We start from the raw sequence: 20,740 nt of genomic DNA, 5'->3' as shown, positions 1-20,740 counted from the left end.
CATTCCAGCCTTAAAGTGGGGATTGGAAAACATTCTGCAGAACTGAAGAAGACCCATAGGTTTTAGAAGAAAGGACCAAGAGTAGATACATTATTGGGCTGTTGATGAGGAAGCATGAAGAGAATCCACATCGTGCTGCAGCAGCATCTGTTGAGCTGCTGAGATTGTTGTGAGAATGATGGATTAGCCTGAGCAAATTCCCAAGGACGTTTAACAGTGTCTTGTAATATGATATGTACCTTTTATGACATCCGCCATTGTTGTCCTTGTTCGCTTCATCCTTTTGTACCATTTATTTCTTACCAACATATAAAAAGATAAAGTGGTGCCTTTGATATGACCTACTTTAACTGTAATTGCCCAAATGTATATGGATGAGGTCATCTAGCTTTTTCCAATCTGGTACTGTCCAAGCATATTCATGATCTGGTTAAGGAGGTGTAATCCAAGGCACATGGAGCTGCCAGGCTGATATTTAAGGGATCTGCAGTCCAAAATAATTAGAGGTACTAGGTTGAGAAGGACAGGATTAAATATTCTTGATTCTCATCTTATTCTTTTGATGTAGCCTATAATGGCGGTTCTCATCCAAAGGTGTCAAAGCTCCGTGCTAGATACTAATGGATATAGTCCTGGTATTTGCTAATGTGTGTCATACTCAATCTTTTCCATAGGCCAAGATAAAGCAGAAATTGCGAGAAATTGAGGAAAACCAGAAGCGGATTGAGAAGCTGGAGGAGTACATTGCCACTAGCAAGTAAGGGCCAGGAAGAGCCAGAATCCTTGTAATAATATGGGCAGGGGTTTGAATCACAGTATGGAAAGGAATGAGGATTTTGACTTAAAAGGGTCACCTTGGTAAAGAGGAGTAGAGACTGCCTAGAACTCGGAGTAACTGCACTGCCTTCTCCTTACTTTTCCTTTAGGCAGTCCTTGGAAGAGCAAAAGAAGCTGGAGGGAGAATTGACTGAGGAGGTTGAAATGGCTAAACGCCGCATTGATGAGATCAATAAGGAGTTAAATCAGGTGATGGAGCAGCTAGGGGACGCCCGGATCGACCGGCAGGAAAACAGTCGGCAGCAGCGCAAGGCAGAGATAATGGAAAGCATAAAACGTCTCTACCCAGGCTCTGTGGTAGGCAATGCTTCAAAACCAAGCCCCAAAGCTCATTAGGCTGGGTGTGGGCTTAGTGCTCCAGAATAAAAATGAGGTTGGGGTGATTTCCCTGCCTACCCTCCTCATTTCATTTCCTTCTTTTTCCCAGTATGGACGCCTAATCGACCTCTGCCAGCCCACCCAGAAAAAGTACCAGATAGCTGTCACAAAGGTGCTGGGCAAGAATATGGACGCCATCATTGTTGATTCAGAGAAAACCGGCCGGGACTGTATCCAGTACATCAAAGAGCAGCGAGGAGAGCCTGAGACCTTCCTGCCTCTTGATTATCTTGAGGTGAGGCAAACTTTGACCGATTGGATTAGAACTTTTCCCAGCTCTCAGTTCCATCATCTGCAGCCACCCTAGCAAAAGGTGGATGGAAATTACCAACATATCCTGGGGGCTTCAGGCTGGGGAAAATTGAGTTAGAATTTCTCTTCACACAGAAAGCCCATTTCTTGATTTCTCAGCATAACTTGCTCAAAAAAGATGGTGATGACAAGCAGTAAGCTCTCATTTTTATCATAGTTTGTAGATAAAGGAATGGTGAGGTTATTGACAAATAAATTAACACGAATAGTTGATTTTTTTTGGGCAAAGTACACTTTTTGTCATTTCTCTGTTGTTACCTGCAGATGGGTATCCAAATACTTCCCTAGACAGTCTTCGTTAATAATATGGGTTGGTGCTATTGTTTTAATAAAGATTCTTTAGGGAAGGAGCAAAAAAAGACATTCTGCCTCTCCCTTTTGAATTCAGTAGCTGAACTAAATTTATTTGAATTCAACAAGTGAGCGTGAATTCCTTCTGTGTCTCTACCCTTCAGCCTAGATCAGTGATGGCGAACCTTTTAGAGACCGAGTGCCCAAACTGCAACCCAAAACCTATTTATGCATCATCGGGTGCCGGGTGGGTGTGGCCCATTGGCTGGGTATGGCCCATTGGGTGGGTGTGGCCCATTGGGTGGGCGTGGGCGTGGTGGTAACAGCAGACTGGGTGGGACTAAAAAGTTCAATCAATTCCAACTTTGCAAGATCTTTTTTCCTCGCAAGAAGTTGAAATTGACTGAACCTTTTTTTTTTTTGCACACTGCAGCGGAGGCCTAAAGCGAAAAGGTTTTATAAAACCCAGCTGAAGGCCTAGGACTGGGGCGACGGCGCGTGCCCACAGAGAGGGCTCTGAGTGCCGCCTCTGGCACCCGTGCCATAGGTTCGCCACTACTGGCCTAGATTGTCCATACAGTATATGGGGTCAGCCTAGTAATGCCTTTTCTATCTCACACTCCCAGGTGAAGCCCACAGATGAAAAACTCCGAGAGCTAAAGGGAGCCAAGCTTGTGATTGACGTGATTCGATACGAGCCTCCTCATATCAAGAAGGCCCTTCAGTATGCTTGTGGCAATGCCCTTGTTTGTGACAACGTGGAAGATGCACGTCGCATTGCCTTTGGTGGGCACCAACGGCACAAGGTCAGAGCAAATTTACTCAACACGCTGTAGGTAGAGACCATAATCCTCTCCCCAAACATTGTATTCCATTTCTTCAAATATGCGTGTTGCTGTGATTTGTAGGAATGTATCCTTGGAATATCTGCTTAAATTTATTTTGTATCATCCACTGTGGGCACACCTTGCTGACTTTTGCAGACCTGGTTAATACTTGCCTGGGGGATCTCTTGGAAATCCCAGAGCATTAGCATAGATTGGGAAGAAAGTAATGACCAAGAAAATTAAATAGATAAATCCGTAAGGCCTCCAAGGTTCATCTCAAGGGAATCTTGATGTTTTTACTTTTAGCCGCGGATAAAGCAAATCACCACCAGTGAAAATACTTGGTTTGCCATATATTTGCAGATCTCTTCCTTTGCAGCTAAACATTCTGGAAAGTTGTTCTTATTCAAAAAATAAAAAATAAATAAAGCACATGGAATTGTGAGATTGGACTGAAGCTGCCATACGTAAGATAAAGAAAGCATGTAAGCAGGATGGACAAAAGCCAGGAAAAGATCCCCTAGATATCCAGTCCTTAAGGAAATGAAGAAAAAAAGTCACCTGAACCAGACAGAAGAAATTGGGCCCGAGCACATGCAAAACCCCTCCCCATGTTCTGTCAACCCCTAATGGACTTGAGAATCAACAGAGCAAGGGATTTGGGGAATTAAAGGGGTCCTGAAGTCTGTCCACTCTTGGAGTCCTCTTTGAATTTAGACTTGGCAGCTTCCTTCCCTCTGGCTAGTCCCTGCCAGTCTAGTTGAGAAGGATGTGGGTAAGTGGGAATGAGTGTGTGCATATGTTTGTGCATGTGTATATGTGTATGAGAGAGAGAGAGAGAGAGAGAGAGAGAGAGAGAGAGAGAGAGAGAGAGAGAGAGAGAGAGAGAGAGAATATATATATGTTGCAACCAGTTATTTTAAATTCATGTTTTATTCTAAACAACTGGTTGTGCCTCTGTTTGGTTGAAAGTGATTTGAGTGTAGCTGTTCTCCAGGGCTGTGAATGTGAGTGAGTGTCCATAAGCTGAATCGGAGCATGCGTGTATCAATATGATGACTCTTGCTCTCAGTTCCCTCCCTATTTTTTGTTTGTACAGAGCTGCAGAATAACTTTTGCCAGATCTTCGTTGAGTATTTTTAGAGAAATTTTGCTGCTACCTGGGTCTCTTGTCAGCCAAGACCTCACCGTTTGTTTCCTTGTTGTGAAGTGCTATGTTTTTCATTCTCTCACTTTTGTTTCCTTGCTTCTGCTGTAGACGGTTGCACTAGATGGAACCCTGTTCCAGAAGTCAGGTGTGATCTCAGGGGGTGCCAGTGATCTGAAGGCCAAGGCCAGGCGTTGGGATGAAAAAGCTGTGGATAAATTGAAGGAGAAGAAGGAGAAGTTGACAGAGGAACTCAAGGTTGAACCTGCTTTTGAGTTGTAGAAGTCTGGCTGGCTGCTTGTGTCATAATGTCAGTGGGCAGAATTTGACTCAGTTAGTTCAGTTAGAGGACCACTGAAGGTTCTGAAATGCATCTTGGTCTGTTCTATTGCTACATATGGAAAGTGTTTTGAATTGAAAAGTTGGCCTCAAAGTCTACAGGCAACATTAGATGCATTTTTATTCCTTCTCATGGTAATTGGCGACAGTGCCTTATTATGGTCAGTTAAAAAAATGTTTTTCCCAATTGAGGGCAGAAATAAAATTCTGGCTGTATTGTTAAGACTAACTCGTAATTCTGCATTAGAGCCACCATGCACTTCCTCCTACCGTGTAACTGCAAGAAAAAATAAATCTGGTTTTTATTTTGATTTAACCCATTCTTGTTTATTGATTTAAAATTAACATTAGTTTTTAACAAAAAGCATTGTGTCTTTATGAATACAGTTTATTGCAAAATTTCAATTTCAATTAGGCATTAAGGAATAAACTGGGCATTTGACAAAAATTAAATTAAATCTTGAAAGTCTCTGCTCCAGGGTGTTACAGGAGAACAGTGCTCAAACCAAACATATTCTACAGACATGTCCTTCCTTGTGTATATTACTAAATCGTGATTTATTATTACATGTACATTCTATTAAGAGACTTGTACTCTGTATGAAAATAAAATAGTCACGTTCTAGAAGTGCCTAAACCTCTGCTGTAAAACTGAAATACGGTATACTGAATAACAGCAAATTAATTGTATCTGGGACAGCACATTTTTAGTTCTATTTATAGTAGATTTATTGTAATGCAACGATTTCTGTTTAAGATTTCCCTGTTTTGATGAATTGCATAAATATCTCAGGTAAAGAAACCACATCTTCATTGTTTTCCTGTTACAAATTGTTCACTTCAGCATCATAATTCAGCTGCGTGAAATATGATTCATTATTAATTTCCCAGATATTATTCCTGAAATCTAACTGCTTCTTTGCCTTAGCTCAGTCTTTGCATTTCATTTTTTGGGGTTTCTTTAATTTGGGTCATTAAATCTTCCTTTCCCAGGAACAAATGAAGGCTAAGCGTAAAGAGGCAGAGCTTCGTCAGGTCCAGTCACAGGCCCATGGCTTGCAGATGCGCTTGAAATACTCCCAAAGTGATTTAGAACAAACCAAGACCCGTCACCTCGCTCTCAATCTTCAGGTATTATGATGGTCACTTGCTGGAGCTAGATTCTGCTTTAAAAATCCCAACTTCTATTCAGCTCCATGAATTATGTGAGAAACTCAAATTTTATTTTATTTTTGGCCTGTGGACTAATGCAGCAAATGGTGAATGAGGGAGAACAGTATGGAGGAAATTGGTAAGGGAGACTTAAATCATTTGAAAGGAACTGATAAAAAAAAAAAAACTAATCAGTAGGATTCTTCACCACCATTCTGTTTAATTTGATTTATGCTGGATAATGTAGCAGGAGAACAGGCAGAGCTAGGGGCCATAGTTAATCAGGCCATCAGTTTTGAGTCGTTACATTCCCACAAATGATCCAAGTCCAATCCTTCCCAATTTCATTGACCCTTATCTGAGCTGTGGTGGTGCAGTGGTTAGGATGCAGTATTGTAGGCTGACTCTGCTCACTGCCAGGAGTTTGAACCTGAACAGCTCAAGGTTGACTCAGTCTTTCATCCTTCCAGGGTTAGTAAAATGAAGATCCAGATTGTTGGAGGCAATATGCTGGCTCTGTAAGGCACTTGGAGAGGGCTGTAAAGCACTATGAAGCGGTATATAAGTGTAGTGCTAATGCTAGTGCTATTATCTGGCGTCAATTTATTGTTGAGCTTTAGTTGACTAGATTCTTATGTATAGGCTTGAATAAATCTTCTGAGATATAACCTAACAGATTATCCATTTTTTGTGCCTGGTGTTAATTAGCTGGTGACATGCTTAACTCCGCCCCCAGCTGCGCTTGCTCTTCTACCATAGAGGCTTCTGAGCTTACATTTTGTAAAATAATGATGTGTATCCTGTGATGTTCTTTTTAATTTTACAAGTCTTAAATTAGGTGAAATAGTTTCAGGACTGAAAAAAAAATAGCGGTGCAAAAATAATAATTCTATTAGTTATAGTCAATGTTTTAAAAGGCTAGCAAGTATATTAGATTCTATATTGCAAGTGATGAAATGCTCACGTAAAATGGTGTTCACTGATCTGAAAAGCAGACTCTGGGCCTGCAGGAATATGCTAGGATGAAGAAATGCCAGTGATGAAATGCATATTATGCATATATTTTCAAAAAATATAAGATGCCATTTTTCAAAAAGATCAAAATGTTAGTTTTCGTGCAGCTGCTGATAAAAACAGGATCGCCAACATGATCGCCAACGTCCGATAACGGATATGGTACAACAAGAAGAAGAAGTTAGTTTTTCCATGGAGAAAAGGGAATTCTACTGGCAGTCTCTTACTTCTTTTTTTTTTTTAAACAATTTTTATTAGTTTTCCATTTTGCACCAACAGAAGCTTAAGAACCAACGTGGAGATATGGTGATCAATTACAAAAAGAAAACAATAGCATTATAAATATACAGTTCACACAATATTTCTTAAAATTTCCCTCTCTATCTATATATAATATTATAATCAAATTGATTCGAATAGAATCATTCATTAATATATCTAAATATAAATTCTCTTAATCAATCAAAACTTTCAACCTCTCAATGTCTATTCTATACAAATCTATAATTTCTCACATATTTAAACTTAAACTGAAACTCTCCATTTATTTAAGATATATTATAATACATTATAATATTAATACATTTCTAAAACAAATTTTCATTTATATTACTACATATGAATTTCATTAATCAATAAACGTTTAGAAGAGCTCATTATCTATCCCAAAAATCCTGTTTTACACTTTATTAATTTTTCAAATGTTAAAATTTAAACTAATCTATATATTTACTATTCAGGTACCCCAAGTTTCTCTTATTTAAATCTATTCTTTTTCAATAATTCTCCAATTATTAATTTCATCTCATTCCCCCCCAAAAAAGAACAAAGAATAAAGAGCAAAGAAAAAAGAAAAAAAGAGAAAAAAGAAGCATATTCTTGCTACATTTCAGTATTAAATTCTAAATCATTTCATAATAGCCTCCCTTTTAACAAAATCCAAATCCAAAACAATCCGAGTCACTATAAAACCTTTACCATCCATAATTATCATCTCAAATTTAATATTTATATCTTATTGTGGGTTTCTTCCTATTCCAAATAGGTTTCCATAGTCGAGTCTCTAGTTCCGCAGATAGCTCTCCCATTCTTTCCTGCCACACTGTATACAGCAACAAGGTCTCCCATTGTCCGTTTTATTGGGCTGATATAAGAGTTACAGCTATTCTGAATAACTCGTGTCAAAACATCATTTCCCATCTTTTTTAAAGTTGCATAAACTTTAGTTGAAATCATTTTTTTAATATAGTCCTCTTTAATCAAATTTTGCTGCTCTTCCAATAGTTTTTCCTCTATCGGAAAGTCAAATGGTGTCTGCAAATCAGCTTGTCCTTCTGAAGTAAGCTCCTCCATTTCCTTATTATAGGTCATTTGTCCATTAATATCAAAACTTTTTTCCAATATCAATTGGTAATCCAACTGTACATTTGCTACTTCCATCTCAGTGGACAGAGAAACAAGTCTCTTGAATATGAACTACTGTTTCACTTAAACCTTGTGCTTTGCTTTGTCGATGCAGAGAGATCTCCTTACTGCAGGCAATTATCATCTCCGTGTTTTCCAAAATTTTGTACAAAATATACTTATAAATAGAATCTGAACAAGTTTCCTCCATTTTTATCATATTTCAAGACATTATCTTTTGGGGGGAGACTATATTTACCAGCAATCAATTAATATCCATCTCCTCCCCAGTTCCTTAGTCTTTTTCCTTTGTACAAATTCCAAGAGAAGAAAATAGCAAAAGCAATACGTAGTTTCAGCAGAAAATGTCCCCCAAAGAGTCATCAAAGTTAATTAAATATTCAGTCTTTTCGGACACCATAAAAAATAAAAACAAACAATATTCTCCAAATACATAGCGTGTTAAGTCTCAATAAGAAATTTCCTTGGGGCCCCCAAATAGCTAAAAATAAAATCAGACATTAAAACAAAAATAGATTTAGTCTTTTTCTTAGGCTTTTCTTCCCCCATTTAAAATGCCGCTTCAACAAAAAGGGAAATGAGTCAAAAAAAAAAGCTTTTCACAGGAAAAAAAAAGAAAATAGAGGTAAAAAAAAGTCTCACCGAATTTTCCACGGTGGGTCTGTTTGCTTAGATGATCTTATGGCTTACGGTCGGCACAGCTAAATGCTCGGCCATTTTACTGACCAATCTTTACTCCGTTGGCCCAAAGGAGATACTCGGACTACAGAGGGTGCCGCCGCCCCTCTGCAGCCATCCGAGAAGCCTCCTCAACGGTGGTTGCTCCTCCAGAGCAACTTTTCGACCCTCTCAGGGGTCTACCGACAGAGGAAACTCAGCCGGCAAAGGGACGACTCCTTTTGCTCGACCGCACCGCCGCAACCCGGAACCGGAAGCCGGCAGTCTCTTACTTCTTCTGAGCTCTGTCCTGATTCAGCATTATTCCCAACAGGAGAAGTCCAAGTTGGAAAGTGAGCTTGCCAATTTTGGACCCCGTATCAACGACATCAAACACATCATACATGGGCGAGACCGTGAGATGAAGGAGCTAAAGGAGAAGATGAATCAGGTATGGTAGGCCCAGGCCAAGAGCAGCCAAAGAGGCATGGCTAAAACAGGAAAGGCAAGTGCACGGTATATAGAAGGATAGTAGCCTGCAGTTAGTTGATAACCTGGGAAAGTTGCAGAAGTAGTAGCAATATAGAAAAGGAAGGAAAAAGTAGCAGGGTGCAACCATATTTTTAACATATTCTCTACTGTGGTGGTAGAGGATGCTTGACATCTTATATCAAGGTAGATACTGTTCATTTACTCATTTTAACACACCCACGCCTCCATTTCATCCTTAAGACCGGTTTTATATAAGTCTTTATCATTGAAGGTAGAAGATGAAGTATTTGAAGAATTCTGCCGAGAAATCGGAGTAAGGAATATTCGGGAGTTTGAGGAAGAGAAGGTGAAACGCCAGAATGAGATTGCCAAAAAAAGGTATTGGCCCATTTCTGTCACCCTGGCACTTCCAGATTCAAGAATACTAGAGTTTACTAATTTTAATACTGGGAGGGAGGCTTGGATTCTCCATAATTTTTTCCTTTTCCCTTCCCAGGCTTGAATTTGAAAATCAAAAGACCCGCCTAGGCATCCAGCTGGACTTTGAAAAGAACCAACTGAAAGAAGATCAGGACAAAGTGCACATGTGGGAGCAGACTGTCAAGAAAGATGAAGCTGAGATAGAAAAACTCAAGAAGGTGCATGGGGGACTAGCGCTATGTTGCATCCGTGATTTAGAGTGAGAAAAGCACCACAGACTTAACATCTGTGCTTTTCCTATTGATGATCACACAGGAGGAACAGCGGCATATGAAGATCATAGATGAGACCATGGCACAGCTGCAGGATCTGAAGAACCAGCACTTGGCCAAGAAATCTGAGGTGAATGATAAGAACCATGAGATGGAAGAGATTCGTAAGAAGCTGGGAGGAGCCAACAAGTAAGTCTGACCTATGAGGGCAAGATCTAAGCAGGAGGGTAGAGATATCTGCCACTGCCTCTGCTTCATCTGGTAAATTATACCTGGTAACTAATTTCAGCCTATGGTTTTAATGAATGGAAGATTATTTGTGTTTGGGGAGGGAATAGTTAAGAATACAAAGGCAAGACTCTCTCAGTGTTTTGTATCAAGTAGTCCCCAGCACCAGTCTGATGTTTCTGGGAATTCTACTAATTAGATGATCACAACATTTCCCCCTTGTCCCAACATCCAGCAATCAGATTCTGTTTTGCTACCACAATAAACAACCATTGATGGAGGTTAACTATAAGTCCTTCATTTTAACCCAAAGTCCATGGAGCTTAGTTTGAATTAGTAGCTAAGTGCTGCTCCATTCCTGAGTCACCAGAATCAGTGAATGCCTGATTTTTGCAACGTTTGAAGAGAGAAGGAAGTATATATGGCAGTGGTTCTCAACGTGTGGTCCGTGTACCCCCGGGGGGGGGCACAATGTCTTCCCAGGGAATCCACTCCCAACATAGAAAATCTTATATCAGTTATTTTAATACATTTTGGGGGATCCAATGCATACTAAATAAATGCTGCCCCTGATCTCATTTGCCTATGTATGATGTCTACTGCACTGGTAATAATTATTTAAATTTATTTTCCATCTTTTATTTTCCATTATCCAGTGGTAAATAAACTTTTTTTATTTAAAGCAGTGTTTTCCCACAAATGATCTGACTGTGGACATTTTGGTTGGGGAAGCTTAAGGAAAATAGTTGCCATGTATTTTGCAGAAACTTATGCTTCCAATTTTTGTCTTAAATCTCCATCAAATGCAGGAATATAGTAGGGCTTTTTTTGGGGGGGGGGACCTTGCATTTTTGAGTGAAGCTATAGATGCCATAAGCTAATTGCACTCATTTCACTTCTTAAGCTTCTTCACCTCCTTCTCCAGAAGCATCCCAAACCATCTGAAATGGTCAGCATTGCACATTCAGAGAGAGAACTCAGGGGAGCACAAATGAGATGGCCACATTGGTTATTAATCCCAGCCAAAGGTTGCAGTTAGGTTAAAAATTACACTCTGAAGTCTTTTAAACTATCAGAAGAGTTTATAAGAATCTTAACCTAGTAAAAATCAAAGGTATTTGCTGTCACCAGTCCGGAAGGACTCATAATGAGAGTGTCTGATGTGTCTGTTTCTAACCATTCTTGAGATGTGACAGTCTGTAAGTTTGCAACTTGGCATTGCCTAGTTCAAGATTTTTACAGAGGTGGAGGCTGCTTTGCCTGGACTGTCCTTTCACTTTGGGCCATTTTCTGCAGAGAGATGACTCACTTGCAGAAGGAGGTCACCGCCATTGAGACCAAGCTGGAGCAGAAGCGCAGTGACCGCCACAATTTATTGCAAGCCTGCAAGATGCAAGACATTAAGCTACCCCTCTCCAAAGGCACCATGGATGATATCAGCCAGGAGGAGGTAAGAAAAAAACTCTACAGCAGACATGTCAAACACAAGGCCCGGGGGCCAGATGCAGCCCGCGAAGTGGTTTCATGTGGCCCGCGAAGCCATCCTGGAAACAGTGAGGGAACGGCCCCTGCTGCCTTGGCCCTGGCCCAGGCCGGCTGGGAGCCAATGTACAATTTTGTGGTGGCCCTCTATGCTGAAACGCATTCAGTCTTAGCTCCACAAGGCCGTCTGGAAACAACAAGGAACCAGCCCCTGCCGTGTCGGCCACACCCCCTGGGTGGATGCTGGGGAGGTGTCACCCTTTGTGAGGAATGAAGAAATGGATCATGCCTTGGCGCTTGCCCCGGTCCCACCCCCTTCTGCCAGAGACCCTTAGATCTCTCCCACTCCTGTCCAGGCCCCCACAGGCACCCTTGACGCCAGCGATGTAGAGCTGGTCTTGCCCACCCAGTAGGCCACACCCACTCCATCCACGCCCACCCAGTAGACCGCACCCACCCTGGCCACACACCCCCGCCCCCCCGAGGGCAACCACAATGCTGATGCGGCCCTCAATGAAATTGAGCTTGGCACCCCTGCTCTACAGGGAGAAGAAGAAAGAATTCTGAGCCAGGGTGCACGGGTTAAGGGAACTTCCCTTTGTCTTCTGGTTGATTTCAGGGTGGCTCCCAAGGGGAGGAGCCAGCCAGCAGTTCACAGAGGACTTCCAACATGTATGCACGAGAAGCTCTCATTGAGATTGACTATAGTGACGTCTCTGAAGATTTGAAGGTAAGGAGAACTCTCTGGGGTTGGCCATCTGTGGAGGTGTAATGGAGTGTGTGGATGACCTTGGGGAACAAGGGGAAGAGATGCTGCCTAGGAAACAGTCAGATAAGAGAGGGAAGAAATATGTAAATAAAAATGAACTAAAAGCAATAGGACCAATTCAGAATAAAATTAGAACATAAAAACCTTTAAAAGAAGCAGATGTTAAGGAGAATAATGACAAGCTGTTTTCCCCATATTTTATTTTATCTAATATTTTGTTTTTCAAAAATTGTCCTTGTTGTGTAAAACTCCCTAGTGAGGAAAATCGGCAACTCACTTGGGAGAGACAGTCGCATTTTCCGTCCCAGTGCTAAGATGATTAGAGAAAAATAAGTAGCATAAATGAGGAGACACGTGTAGGATCTCTCCTGGCACCAAACCTTTGAAGTCTATTTATAATATATGGAGGTTGCCTGGGCAGTCATTTTAGTTTTTCTGAGCGGTTAAGACGGTGAATAGGAGTCCAAATAATTCTGAGACATTTGGAAGGAATAGTTCTCCAGTTTTGGAAAAATTCCGTTACTTCCCATACAAACTCTGTCAGACCTACCTCGGCTTGAGCCTCTAAGAAAGAATGATCCTTAACTCCATTTGTTGAGAAAGGTATAGTTTATTAGAAATCAAGTGAAATACAGTAGTGCAAAACCAGAACTGAAATTCGCACACCAAAATCCCCAAATCTAACTTCTCTTCCCTTAGGTACCTCCCCATACTGCCCCCCCCCATGTTCAATCAGATTCAAAGAATATGTTTTCAGAATGGTGACGAGTATGGATTGGTATGGAGCAGGGGTCTTCAAACTTGGCCCTTTTATGACTTGTGCCTGGCTGAGGAATTCTGGGAGCTGAAGTCCCCAAGTCATAAAAGGGCCAAGTTTGAAGACCCCTGGTATGGAGCTATATTCAGTTCACCAGCCGGTCGACCTTGAGACAGTGTCTCAGGGAGATACAGTGAACTTTTCAGTTTTCCTTGAATCCTCCCCCCCCCATCCAGTCCCCCTAGAGTTCATGGTAGCCTGGCACTGAGCGATAGCAAAAGGCAAGCAAATACCAGGACTATATCCATGTATTGCATACAAAACAAGAATTTTTCAGCTTTATAAAATTATGGAGCCTCTCTAATTTATCTTTTTATTGCTATCCTTTGATTTAAAACCTGATCAGAATGTTAGGCTCTATAATTTATTAAATAGCCAGAAGAAAGAATATTTATTGCACCTGATTTACAGTTGCTTACAAAGCTTTAGAGTTGATTAAAGAAACATATTGTGGAGCATGTAGTGTTTGTCGCCTAAGAGCCTATTTGTCTAGCCCCAAGGATTAAAGTGACCTTCTCCAGCCTGGTACCTTTTAAACGTGTTGGGCTTCAGTCTTCATAATCCCTTCCAAATGCTGACTGGGAATCATGATCCACAATCACAACATGTAAACATCAGCCTACTTTGAAGAGCATAAGGTTCATCCTATGTTGCCTGTCCTCTGTAGGATTTTTGATAACTGATGCTTATCATATTAATAGGGCCTGTGGGGATGCTATAAATTTATGTATGGAAAAGGCCAAAGAGTGTTGTTTCAAGTTGTTTCAACTCAAGTGTTGAGTTAAACGTTAGGGCTTGTTTGTTAAGATGTTTACCAGCAAGGCAAGGAACATGATTACCATCTTGAGGGAGAAGATGCTGCCTCATCTGGATGCAGGGGTTGGGCTGAAATATGGTTGGATTTGACCATAAGATATCTGATACATTACAGAGATAGCAACGTTGGATAACAAGTTGAAGGCAAGAGATCAGTCAAGGCTCAAGGATATTAGATGTCCATAGAAGATGAATAGTCAGAAGAAAAGGGAATATTGGGTCTTGGGCTATTGAGGGGATAAAGGGATCAGACCTCAAAGGGCTTCAGATATCAAAGCAGCTACAACTTGAGTCCACTCTTTCATTGCCACTGACATCTTGTTTTTGTTAGGTTTTGTGAAGGGATTATTGGCATTTGATTAGAGCCATACCCTTTGTTAAAAATCTTTGAAAAGAATTGTTAAAACATAAATTTAAGAGAATCTTTAAATAAATAGAGGTGTTTTTTTTAACCACATATATAACTGCTTGCTTACTTCAAAATGTGGAGTCTTGGTTATCTTTTTCTTACCACCATGGCTTAAAACATGAGAGTGAACTTGCTCAGAAATTCCAACGTTTGAGTGCTTGAGAGAAAGGAAATATGAGTTTGCAACTTGTAAGACTTACTAGTAATTCACTTTGCCTAAAGCGTTCAGATGAGGTTACAGTGTCTTTTGCTCTAGGCTCGGGAGAATTGTTTGAACACTCTTACATTCTGGGAGTGAAAGACCAGTGCTGTGTTCTTTTACAAAAGCTAGCTCATATGCAAACAAAGAACCTTTGAAGTTCTCAGTTCTCTGACTCCCAGAACTACTTTCTCTTATTCCTCCTTGTAGGATGCTCAGTCTGAAGATGAGATCAAACAGGAGATGAATCAACTGCAACAGAAGTTGAATGAGCAACAGAGCATATTACAGCGGATTGCTGCCCCAAACATGAAGGCCATGGAAAAGCTGGAAAGTGTGAGGGACAAGTTCCAGGAGACCTCTGATGGTACCGGATCACTTTTGTAGTCTCAGCTAGCTCGGCTTTTCCCAAACAAATGCCCTCCTGGTGCTGGATTTCAATTCCCATAATTTCTAGCAAGCATCTTAACATCCAGTACTTTAGAAGGGCATCAGCTTGGGGAATGCCCAACTTCATGGTGGCCTTTTGCTGAAATGATGGAACCATTTATGCTTGCTCCCTTTTCTACCAGAATTTGAGGCTGCCCGGAAACGTGCAAAGAAAGCCAAGCAGGCCTTCGAACAGATAAAAAAGGAGCGCTTTGACCGTTTCAACTTCTGCTTTGAGTCAGTAGCTACCAACATCGATGAGATCTACAAGGCCTTGTCACGAAATAGCAGCGCTCAGGTGAGGATGCCCTATTTTGAAGAGGGCTGCATGTCGGCTCATCCAGCGACTGAATCAAGCAAAAGGATTCTGTGACTTATGTTAATTGTGCAGATTTTGCATAATTGCTTAAATGGCATCATGCTTTTCAACAGATGTTCTTTTGCACTATTTATTCTGGTCTTGTTACTTCTGGAGAGAGGCAAGTAAGGCCCTGATGCTTCATACACCCACTCTTTTGCAGAGGCACTCTTTTTCTTTTGTGCGTTTGCAGACACTGTTCAGACACTAAGGCAGATCCTTTCAGCCATAAAACTATCAACTACCGCATCTCTTTTTTTCAATTGCAAGTCAGGGATTCTGAAGAAGCTGAGTTCCACATCAAATGCACAGTTCAGCACTTCTTCAGAATCAAAGTATACACGCAATTCAGTGCCTCAGTGAAGGAGTGCGCATACTTTTGTGGGTCATGGATCTATTTGACATGTGAGTAGGTGGGACCAGGAAAATAAAAATAAAAATGATGTAATTCATTTTAGTATAATTAAATTAAATATGGCCGATAAGATTACGCTCCATTATTTAATTATGTAATAGTTTCTTCATTGGCCAAGAGGGCTATGTCTAAGGATTTCAGGGACCTCATAAGATCTTGAGGCCTCAGGTGTAGATTTCTGCCTTGGGTCTATTATGGTTCAACATTTTGTGAGTCATTATAATGAATGCTGTGTCTTAAAATGGAATAAAACTTTCAACAAACAAGTGTGTGTGCGTGTGTGCATGCAAGCATTGTGTTTTCTTTCCCTAATTAGCCAATTTTTGATTGGGAAAGAGTGTAATTGAGAGCCAGCTTGCTGTAAATTGGACATCAAAATTTCATTCTCATGGGAATCAGGTAGAAGATGCAGATTTGCTTTCCAGTTGCAAACAGAATTGTTTGCAAAATGTCATTCACCAGCCAGAAGACTGATCAAAGGCTAGTGGCTGTACTTTCATTCATATGCAAAGTATAATATTTATCCAAGAGTGAGGCTTTGATTTGCTGCCCCCTGTGTTGTCGTTGCCCCAGTTTTTGCACCTGGCAACAGCCTGATCCCCTCTCAGTCCCCTAATTGCGCAGAACCAATTACTTTTGCTGCCTGAAGAACTATGTAAATGGTTATTTGAAATAGCGCCACTGTTTGTGGTGCTTGCCCTCCAATCAGTGATATAATGATATAATGAAAGGATGGGGTTTTTTCAACTGTAATGACTACAAATGTTAATACCTTCCTTGAAAAAAATTAATGTCACAATTCTTGATCTTCTGAACATCCTTTGCATTCTAAGGCACCCTACCAACATCCTCTGTCCCTGGAAACAGACCATATATATGTATTCTTCCCTTTTCCCTCTTGGTTATAATTTCATATTATAAATGATGAATATACTATAAATGATGAATATTTTGTTATTAAGGTACTTGGTGGTCTCCCTCAATATTTTTCATTCTTTTTTTCTGCAGGCCTTTTTAGGTCCTGAGAACCCAGAAGAGCCTTACCTGGATGGTATCAATTACAATTGCGTAGCCCCAGGCAAACGCTTCAGGCCAATGGACAATCTGTCTGGTGGGGAGAAGACAGTGGCAGCTTTAGCTCTGCTCTTTGCCATTCACAGGTGAGGCCAAACTTGCTCTGAAGGAAGATCTGGTTAGAGTTGGAATTATCCATATTTGAGATTTGGAACATTAATGGGGGTGGGGGTGGGGGAGGTGAGAAGAGCAGAATTGTAGAGATGACTCATTATTCTTTAAACACGTTGAACACTTTGAAGGGTATAGGTGGGTCTACATTTTAGACATTTAGCCGAAAATGTTGTCTGATGTAGAGGAGTAGAAGACCGGAAAATGAGCATTAAAAGGTCAGATAGATGCAGAAGTCACATACCTTTATAGGCTCCTTTATAGATATTTTTGCTTCTCTCCAGAAATCATTCCATCATTAGCTGGGAATGGGGTGGGGGTGGGGGGGGAGAGAGTATAGTGACTTATTAATCAAAATGGAATATGAATTACACTGTGACCCTGGATGTCATCCATCATAGCATGCATCCTCAGGCTTTGGGCCATTTGCTTATTTGGAGTTTTGAGAACATGTGACTATTACAGGTGTCATGGAATGTTGTCCTGCCTAGTTGCCAGGATGACATGTCCAGTCACAAATAGTGTCACATGAGGCAGAGTCCTTGGAAATCAGAAAGAGAAAAGCTTGGCACAAAACCAAGATTTCCCCAGACATCCCAAGAGATAACACATGCTTGAAAATCTTTGCCTTGGCATGGCTCCCAGGGACTCCTTTTGTGAGATTCAGATTTGGAGGGTGGAACCAACAGGATAAATGCATCCCTGGTTTACTACTTGAGTATGACAGACCTTTTTTTAACATCAAAACATTCTGCAATCCTCTTGCTGATAGAAATTGTACTTTAATATCTGTTGAGTTAAATAAACAAATAGCTGAATAGATTTAGTAATTTTGAGAAATGCTTTTAAATAGATTTTTATACAGTTGAAAAATTGGGTTTTTATGTAATAAGGAATTTATTCAGTTTACAGTAGGTTACCATTTTTATATTCAGGGGAAATTCCCTACTGATTCTGCCCCCCTCTCCCAATTTGTGTTAAAAAATGAATAAAACAGTTAAATCCAATTTTTTAAATAGCTAGCCTCTTCCCCCTCTCATTTACTTATTTTCTTATTGGATAAAGAAGTCGTTTTCCAGGCTTAGAGGAACAGCTCCATCCTTTCATTTGACTGCTGGAGGGTGGCTGGCTGTGCTAGGCAGGGAGAGTTAGGTGAGGCTGGGGTTCCTGTTGCAAGCTCCAGCTTGGGGGTGTGGAGGTAGCCATGAGGAGGCAAACAAGTCTTCAGCAGTGGACTCAGGACAACTGAAGGCTATCAAAATTTATAGGAGAAGGAAAGTTTCAGAGAAGACTATGAGAGGTGAGATAACTGGGTAGTTCTGGGGCGCGGGGCAGAGAGAGAGAATATGCAGAGCCACAGTATGGCTACGAAGTTGGATATGTGAGTGTGTATGGGCAGCTTTAGTAATTACAGGCATGATGCAGGAAACATAACAGTAGCAGGAAAAGCCATGGGTGTGTTGCATATAGTAGGAGGGAAGAGAAATATTGGACTGGTCTAGAGATCTGGGCCGATTGCTCTTTCTTCTGACCAGTGTCACAATATCCTCCTGTCCACTTCACCCAAGGTGTTATGTGGTCAATGTCTGTGTTAGTAAAAAAAGCAGGGCAAACCATTTTGTTTTGTTTTCCTTGCACTGGTCCCCTGCCTAGAATATGGGGATCCTTGGTATGTACAAGATGCCAGCTGCTAGGACAATCTTCTGTCTTTAAACTGGTGATCTACTGCAGGTGAAAGTGGGCAGCATAGAGCTAGTTGAAAAAGAGCTGATCTCCATTGAAACAACTTTGTATTCACATGATTGTTTGCCATTTTTGTTCCCAGCTACAAGCCTGCTCCATTTTTTGTCTTGGATGAGATTGATGCTGCTTTGGACAATACCAACATTGGAAAGGTTGGTAGGATTGAATGGACAGGCAAGCTTTACTGCCTCTGTGATAAAGATTTGGACAGCTGCTAATTCACCCTTTTCTCCCCACCCCTATTCTCCAAACAGGTAGCCAATTACATTAAAGAACAATCAACTTGCAACTTCCAGGCCATTGTTATTTCCCTGAAGGAGGAGTTCTACACCAAGGCTGAGAGTCTCATTGGTGTTTACCCTGAGGTATGAATGTGGATAGTGGAGAAAGACGTATCTCAGTATTATTTACAGTATCATGCTTCTTTCCCCTTGAATGAAATGGAGAGTTCTGAGATCTCATATTAAGGCAGCCCCACTAGAAAGCAAGGTGAAAACGTTTTGGGAACCAAAGGCATTGCTAGGGATGATGTATTCAGAATCTCTTGTGGGCAAGCTTCCCTTCAAGAGAATGCTGAGGTTCTAATTTGCATAGAGGGTCCCTCAATAATATTCTTTCAAGAAAGCTGTGAGTACTGAGGAAAAACAGTAGTGATCAAAATAGGGAGGAGTGAGGTTTTTACTTTTAATGAGGGAAGAAAACTAGGTGGGATATAAAAACAAATAGGACACTTCCAACCAGATTTTTTATGGGAGGGAGGGATCAACCCTATTCCTTCCAGTCTCTCCAGAGGCTTTTTCCTAAATTCAAGATAAGAATGAATTTTGAAAGCTGAGCCTGTATTGGTTCAAGAAAACCTTCTGTAAAAGGAAGATACAGGTAATCCTGGAGTTACGTCCTTACATTAAGTGACCATTCAAAGTTATGACATTAAAGAACAAATGGTAATTACGGCCAGTCCTCAAACTCCACCCATTCCAGTGCCTCTATAGTCACATGATCAAAATGTGGGCACTTGGTGCCCAGGGCAGGGGAAGCGTGTGGTCCTTGTCTAATGACCACAAGCAGGACTGCTGGTACTGCTGTTGCTAAGTGGTGTGGTCACATGACATTTTGCTTAACAGCCACTTTGCTTAGTAATGGAAATTCCCATCCCAATTAAAGTTGCAATTCAAGGAGTATTTTTTTTTAGCTTCATATTTGATTTTGAATTTAGCTGCTGTAGAAGAACAAGGACAGGGTGACATATTGTACCATTTTCCTCTCTTTTTTTCTCAATAGCAAGGAGACTGTGTCATCAGCAAAGTCTTGACCTTTGATCTCACCAAGTATCCTGATGCCAACCCAAACCCCGGTGATCAGTAGACACAGAAGAATTCGAACCTCTGCTTGTCTTTTCCCAACTTTACCTTCTACTAGTCCCATGTTGCTGTTGTTTCCCTCCTCCGAAGGCCTTAAACCATTGCCTGCCCTTTATTTCTCCTATGGAACTGCTAGCAGGTGTGTGTTGGGCAGGGGGTGAAATTAACCTAAGTGTTTAAAGACAAAGCGGCACCACTCTTAGATTGGGGGCCTTCATCTTTGTGTCTGTAATGACAGATTTTCCCCCCCTTCTCTCTAGAACTTAGCTGCAAAGCTACGTTCTGTCTCACCCCTCTTTTTAAAAGACAGCATCTTATTGCTGTACAGGAGAAGAGAAAAGGAGGAATCTTGTTTCTCCAGTGTAACCTACTTTGCTCTTTATAAAACTCTTTATAGGACCAAAATAATGGTGGTTGCATGAGAATTCTTCTCGTGCCAAGCTGTCGCCTAAAGCGTGGCTCCAGATTTTGCTCTTGTTTTTTAGACTGATATCATGTGTGTGTTTTTGTGTGTGATTGAAATTAAAATATTTCACTTCCGTTCTCTGTTCTGATTTTTCCTTGCCAAAGGTGCAGTGGGGGAAGGGAACATTGGTGAGGTTGGGGCTTGGTGGGATGTGTTTATTCTTTCCATTAGGATGTGCCAAGGTCGGCCCAAAGTCACTGAGCTTCTTGAACATTCTCCTCCAGCCCCAGTGGTCCCATAAATCCTGCAAGCTTTATATCTTGAGTGAGTGCTGATGAATCTTTTGGGGCCAGATGCAATTTACTAACAGGGTCCTTTTGCGGACAGTGCTGGGAGGAAATGTGTTTCTCTCTCTCTTTTCAAAGCAATGATGTCTTTGATAAAATGGGCTTCCTGTTGGAAGCTGAGGAGCCTTGCAACTTAGTATTAATTATTATTATTTTGCCAATAACAGCAGCACTGATTATCTAAACTGCAATCTCACTTTGATCTGGCCTGGT

At 41.0% G+C, this 20,740-nt stretch overlaps 1 protein-coding gene across 1 annotated transcript in view; it reads left to right on the top strand.

Annotated features, from left to right (window-relative positions):
- Positions 1 to 20,279, top strand: part of SMC1A (structural maintenance of chromosomes 1A) — a 30,561-nt gene extending 10,282 nt beyond the window's left edge. Inside the window, exons 8-25 of the mRNA XM_015812232.1 lie at positions 675 to 757; positions 927 to 1,134; positions 1,265 to 1,450; positions 2,445 to 2,624; positions 3,904 to 4,050; positions 5,125 to 5,262; positions 8,714 to 8,830; positions 9,143 to 9,249; positions 9,368 to 9,509; positions 9,607 to 9,752; positions 11,088 to 11,241; positions 11,893 to 12,003; positions 14,494 to 14,650; positions 14,856 to 15,010; positions 16,494 to 16,645; positions 18,496 to 18,565; positions 18,668 to 18,778; positions 19,695 to 20,279. Coding sequence (XP_015667718.1) covers positions 675 to 757; positions 927 to 1,134; positions 1,265 to 1,450; positions 2,445 to 2,624; positions 3,904 to 4,050; positions 5,125 to 5,262; positions 8,714 to 8,830; positions 9,143 to 9,249; positions 9,368 to 9,509; positions 9,607 to 9,752; positions 11,088 to 11,241; positions 11,893 to 12,003; positions 14,494 to 14,650; positions 14,856 to 15,010; positions 16,494 to 16,645; positions 18,496 to 18,565; positions 18,668 to 18,778; positions 19,695 to 19,778 — 2,448 coding nt within the window. The 3' untranslated portion in view covers positions 19,779 to 20,279. The remainder of the gene's footprint in view (positions 1 to 674; positions 758 to 926; positions 1,135 to 1,264; positions 1,451 to 2,444; positions 2,625 to 3,903; positions 4,051 to 5,124; positions 5,263 to 8,713; positions 8,831 to 9,142; positions 9,250 to 9,367; positions 9,510 to 9,606; positions 9,753 to 11,087; positions 11,242 to 11,892; positions 12,004 to 14,493; positions 14,651 to 14,855; positions 15,011 to 16,493; positions 16,646 to 18,495; positions 18,566 to 18,667; positions 18,779 to 19,694) is intronic.
- Positions 20,280 to 20,740: the final 461 nt, after the last annotated feature.

Source organism: Protobothrops mucrosquamatus, unplaced genomic scaffold (genome assembly GCF_001527695.2).
Source record: "Protobothrops mucrosquamatus isolate PMUCROS unplaced genomic scaffold, P.Mucros_1.0 scaffold76, whole genome shotgun sequence".
NCBI classification, from domain to species: domain Eukaryota; kingdom Metazoa; phylum Chordata; class Lepidosauria; order Squamata; family Viperidae; genus Protobothrops; species Protobothrops mucrosquamatus.
The sequence above is the reverse complement of the archived record's forward strand: the minus strand, read 5'-3'. Positions and strand labels throughout refer to the sequence as shown.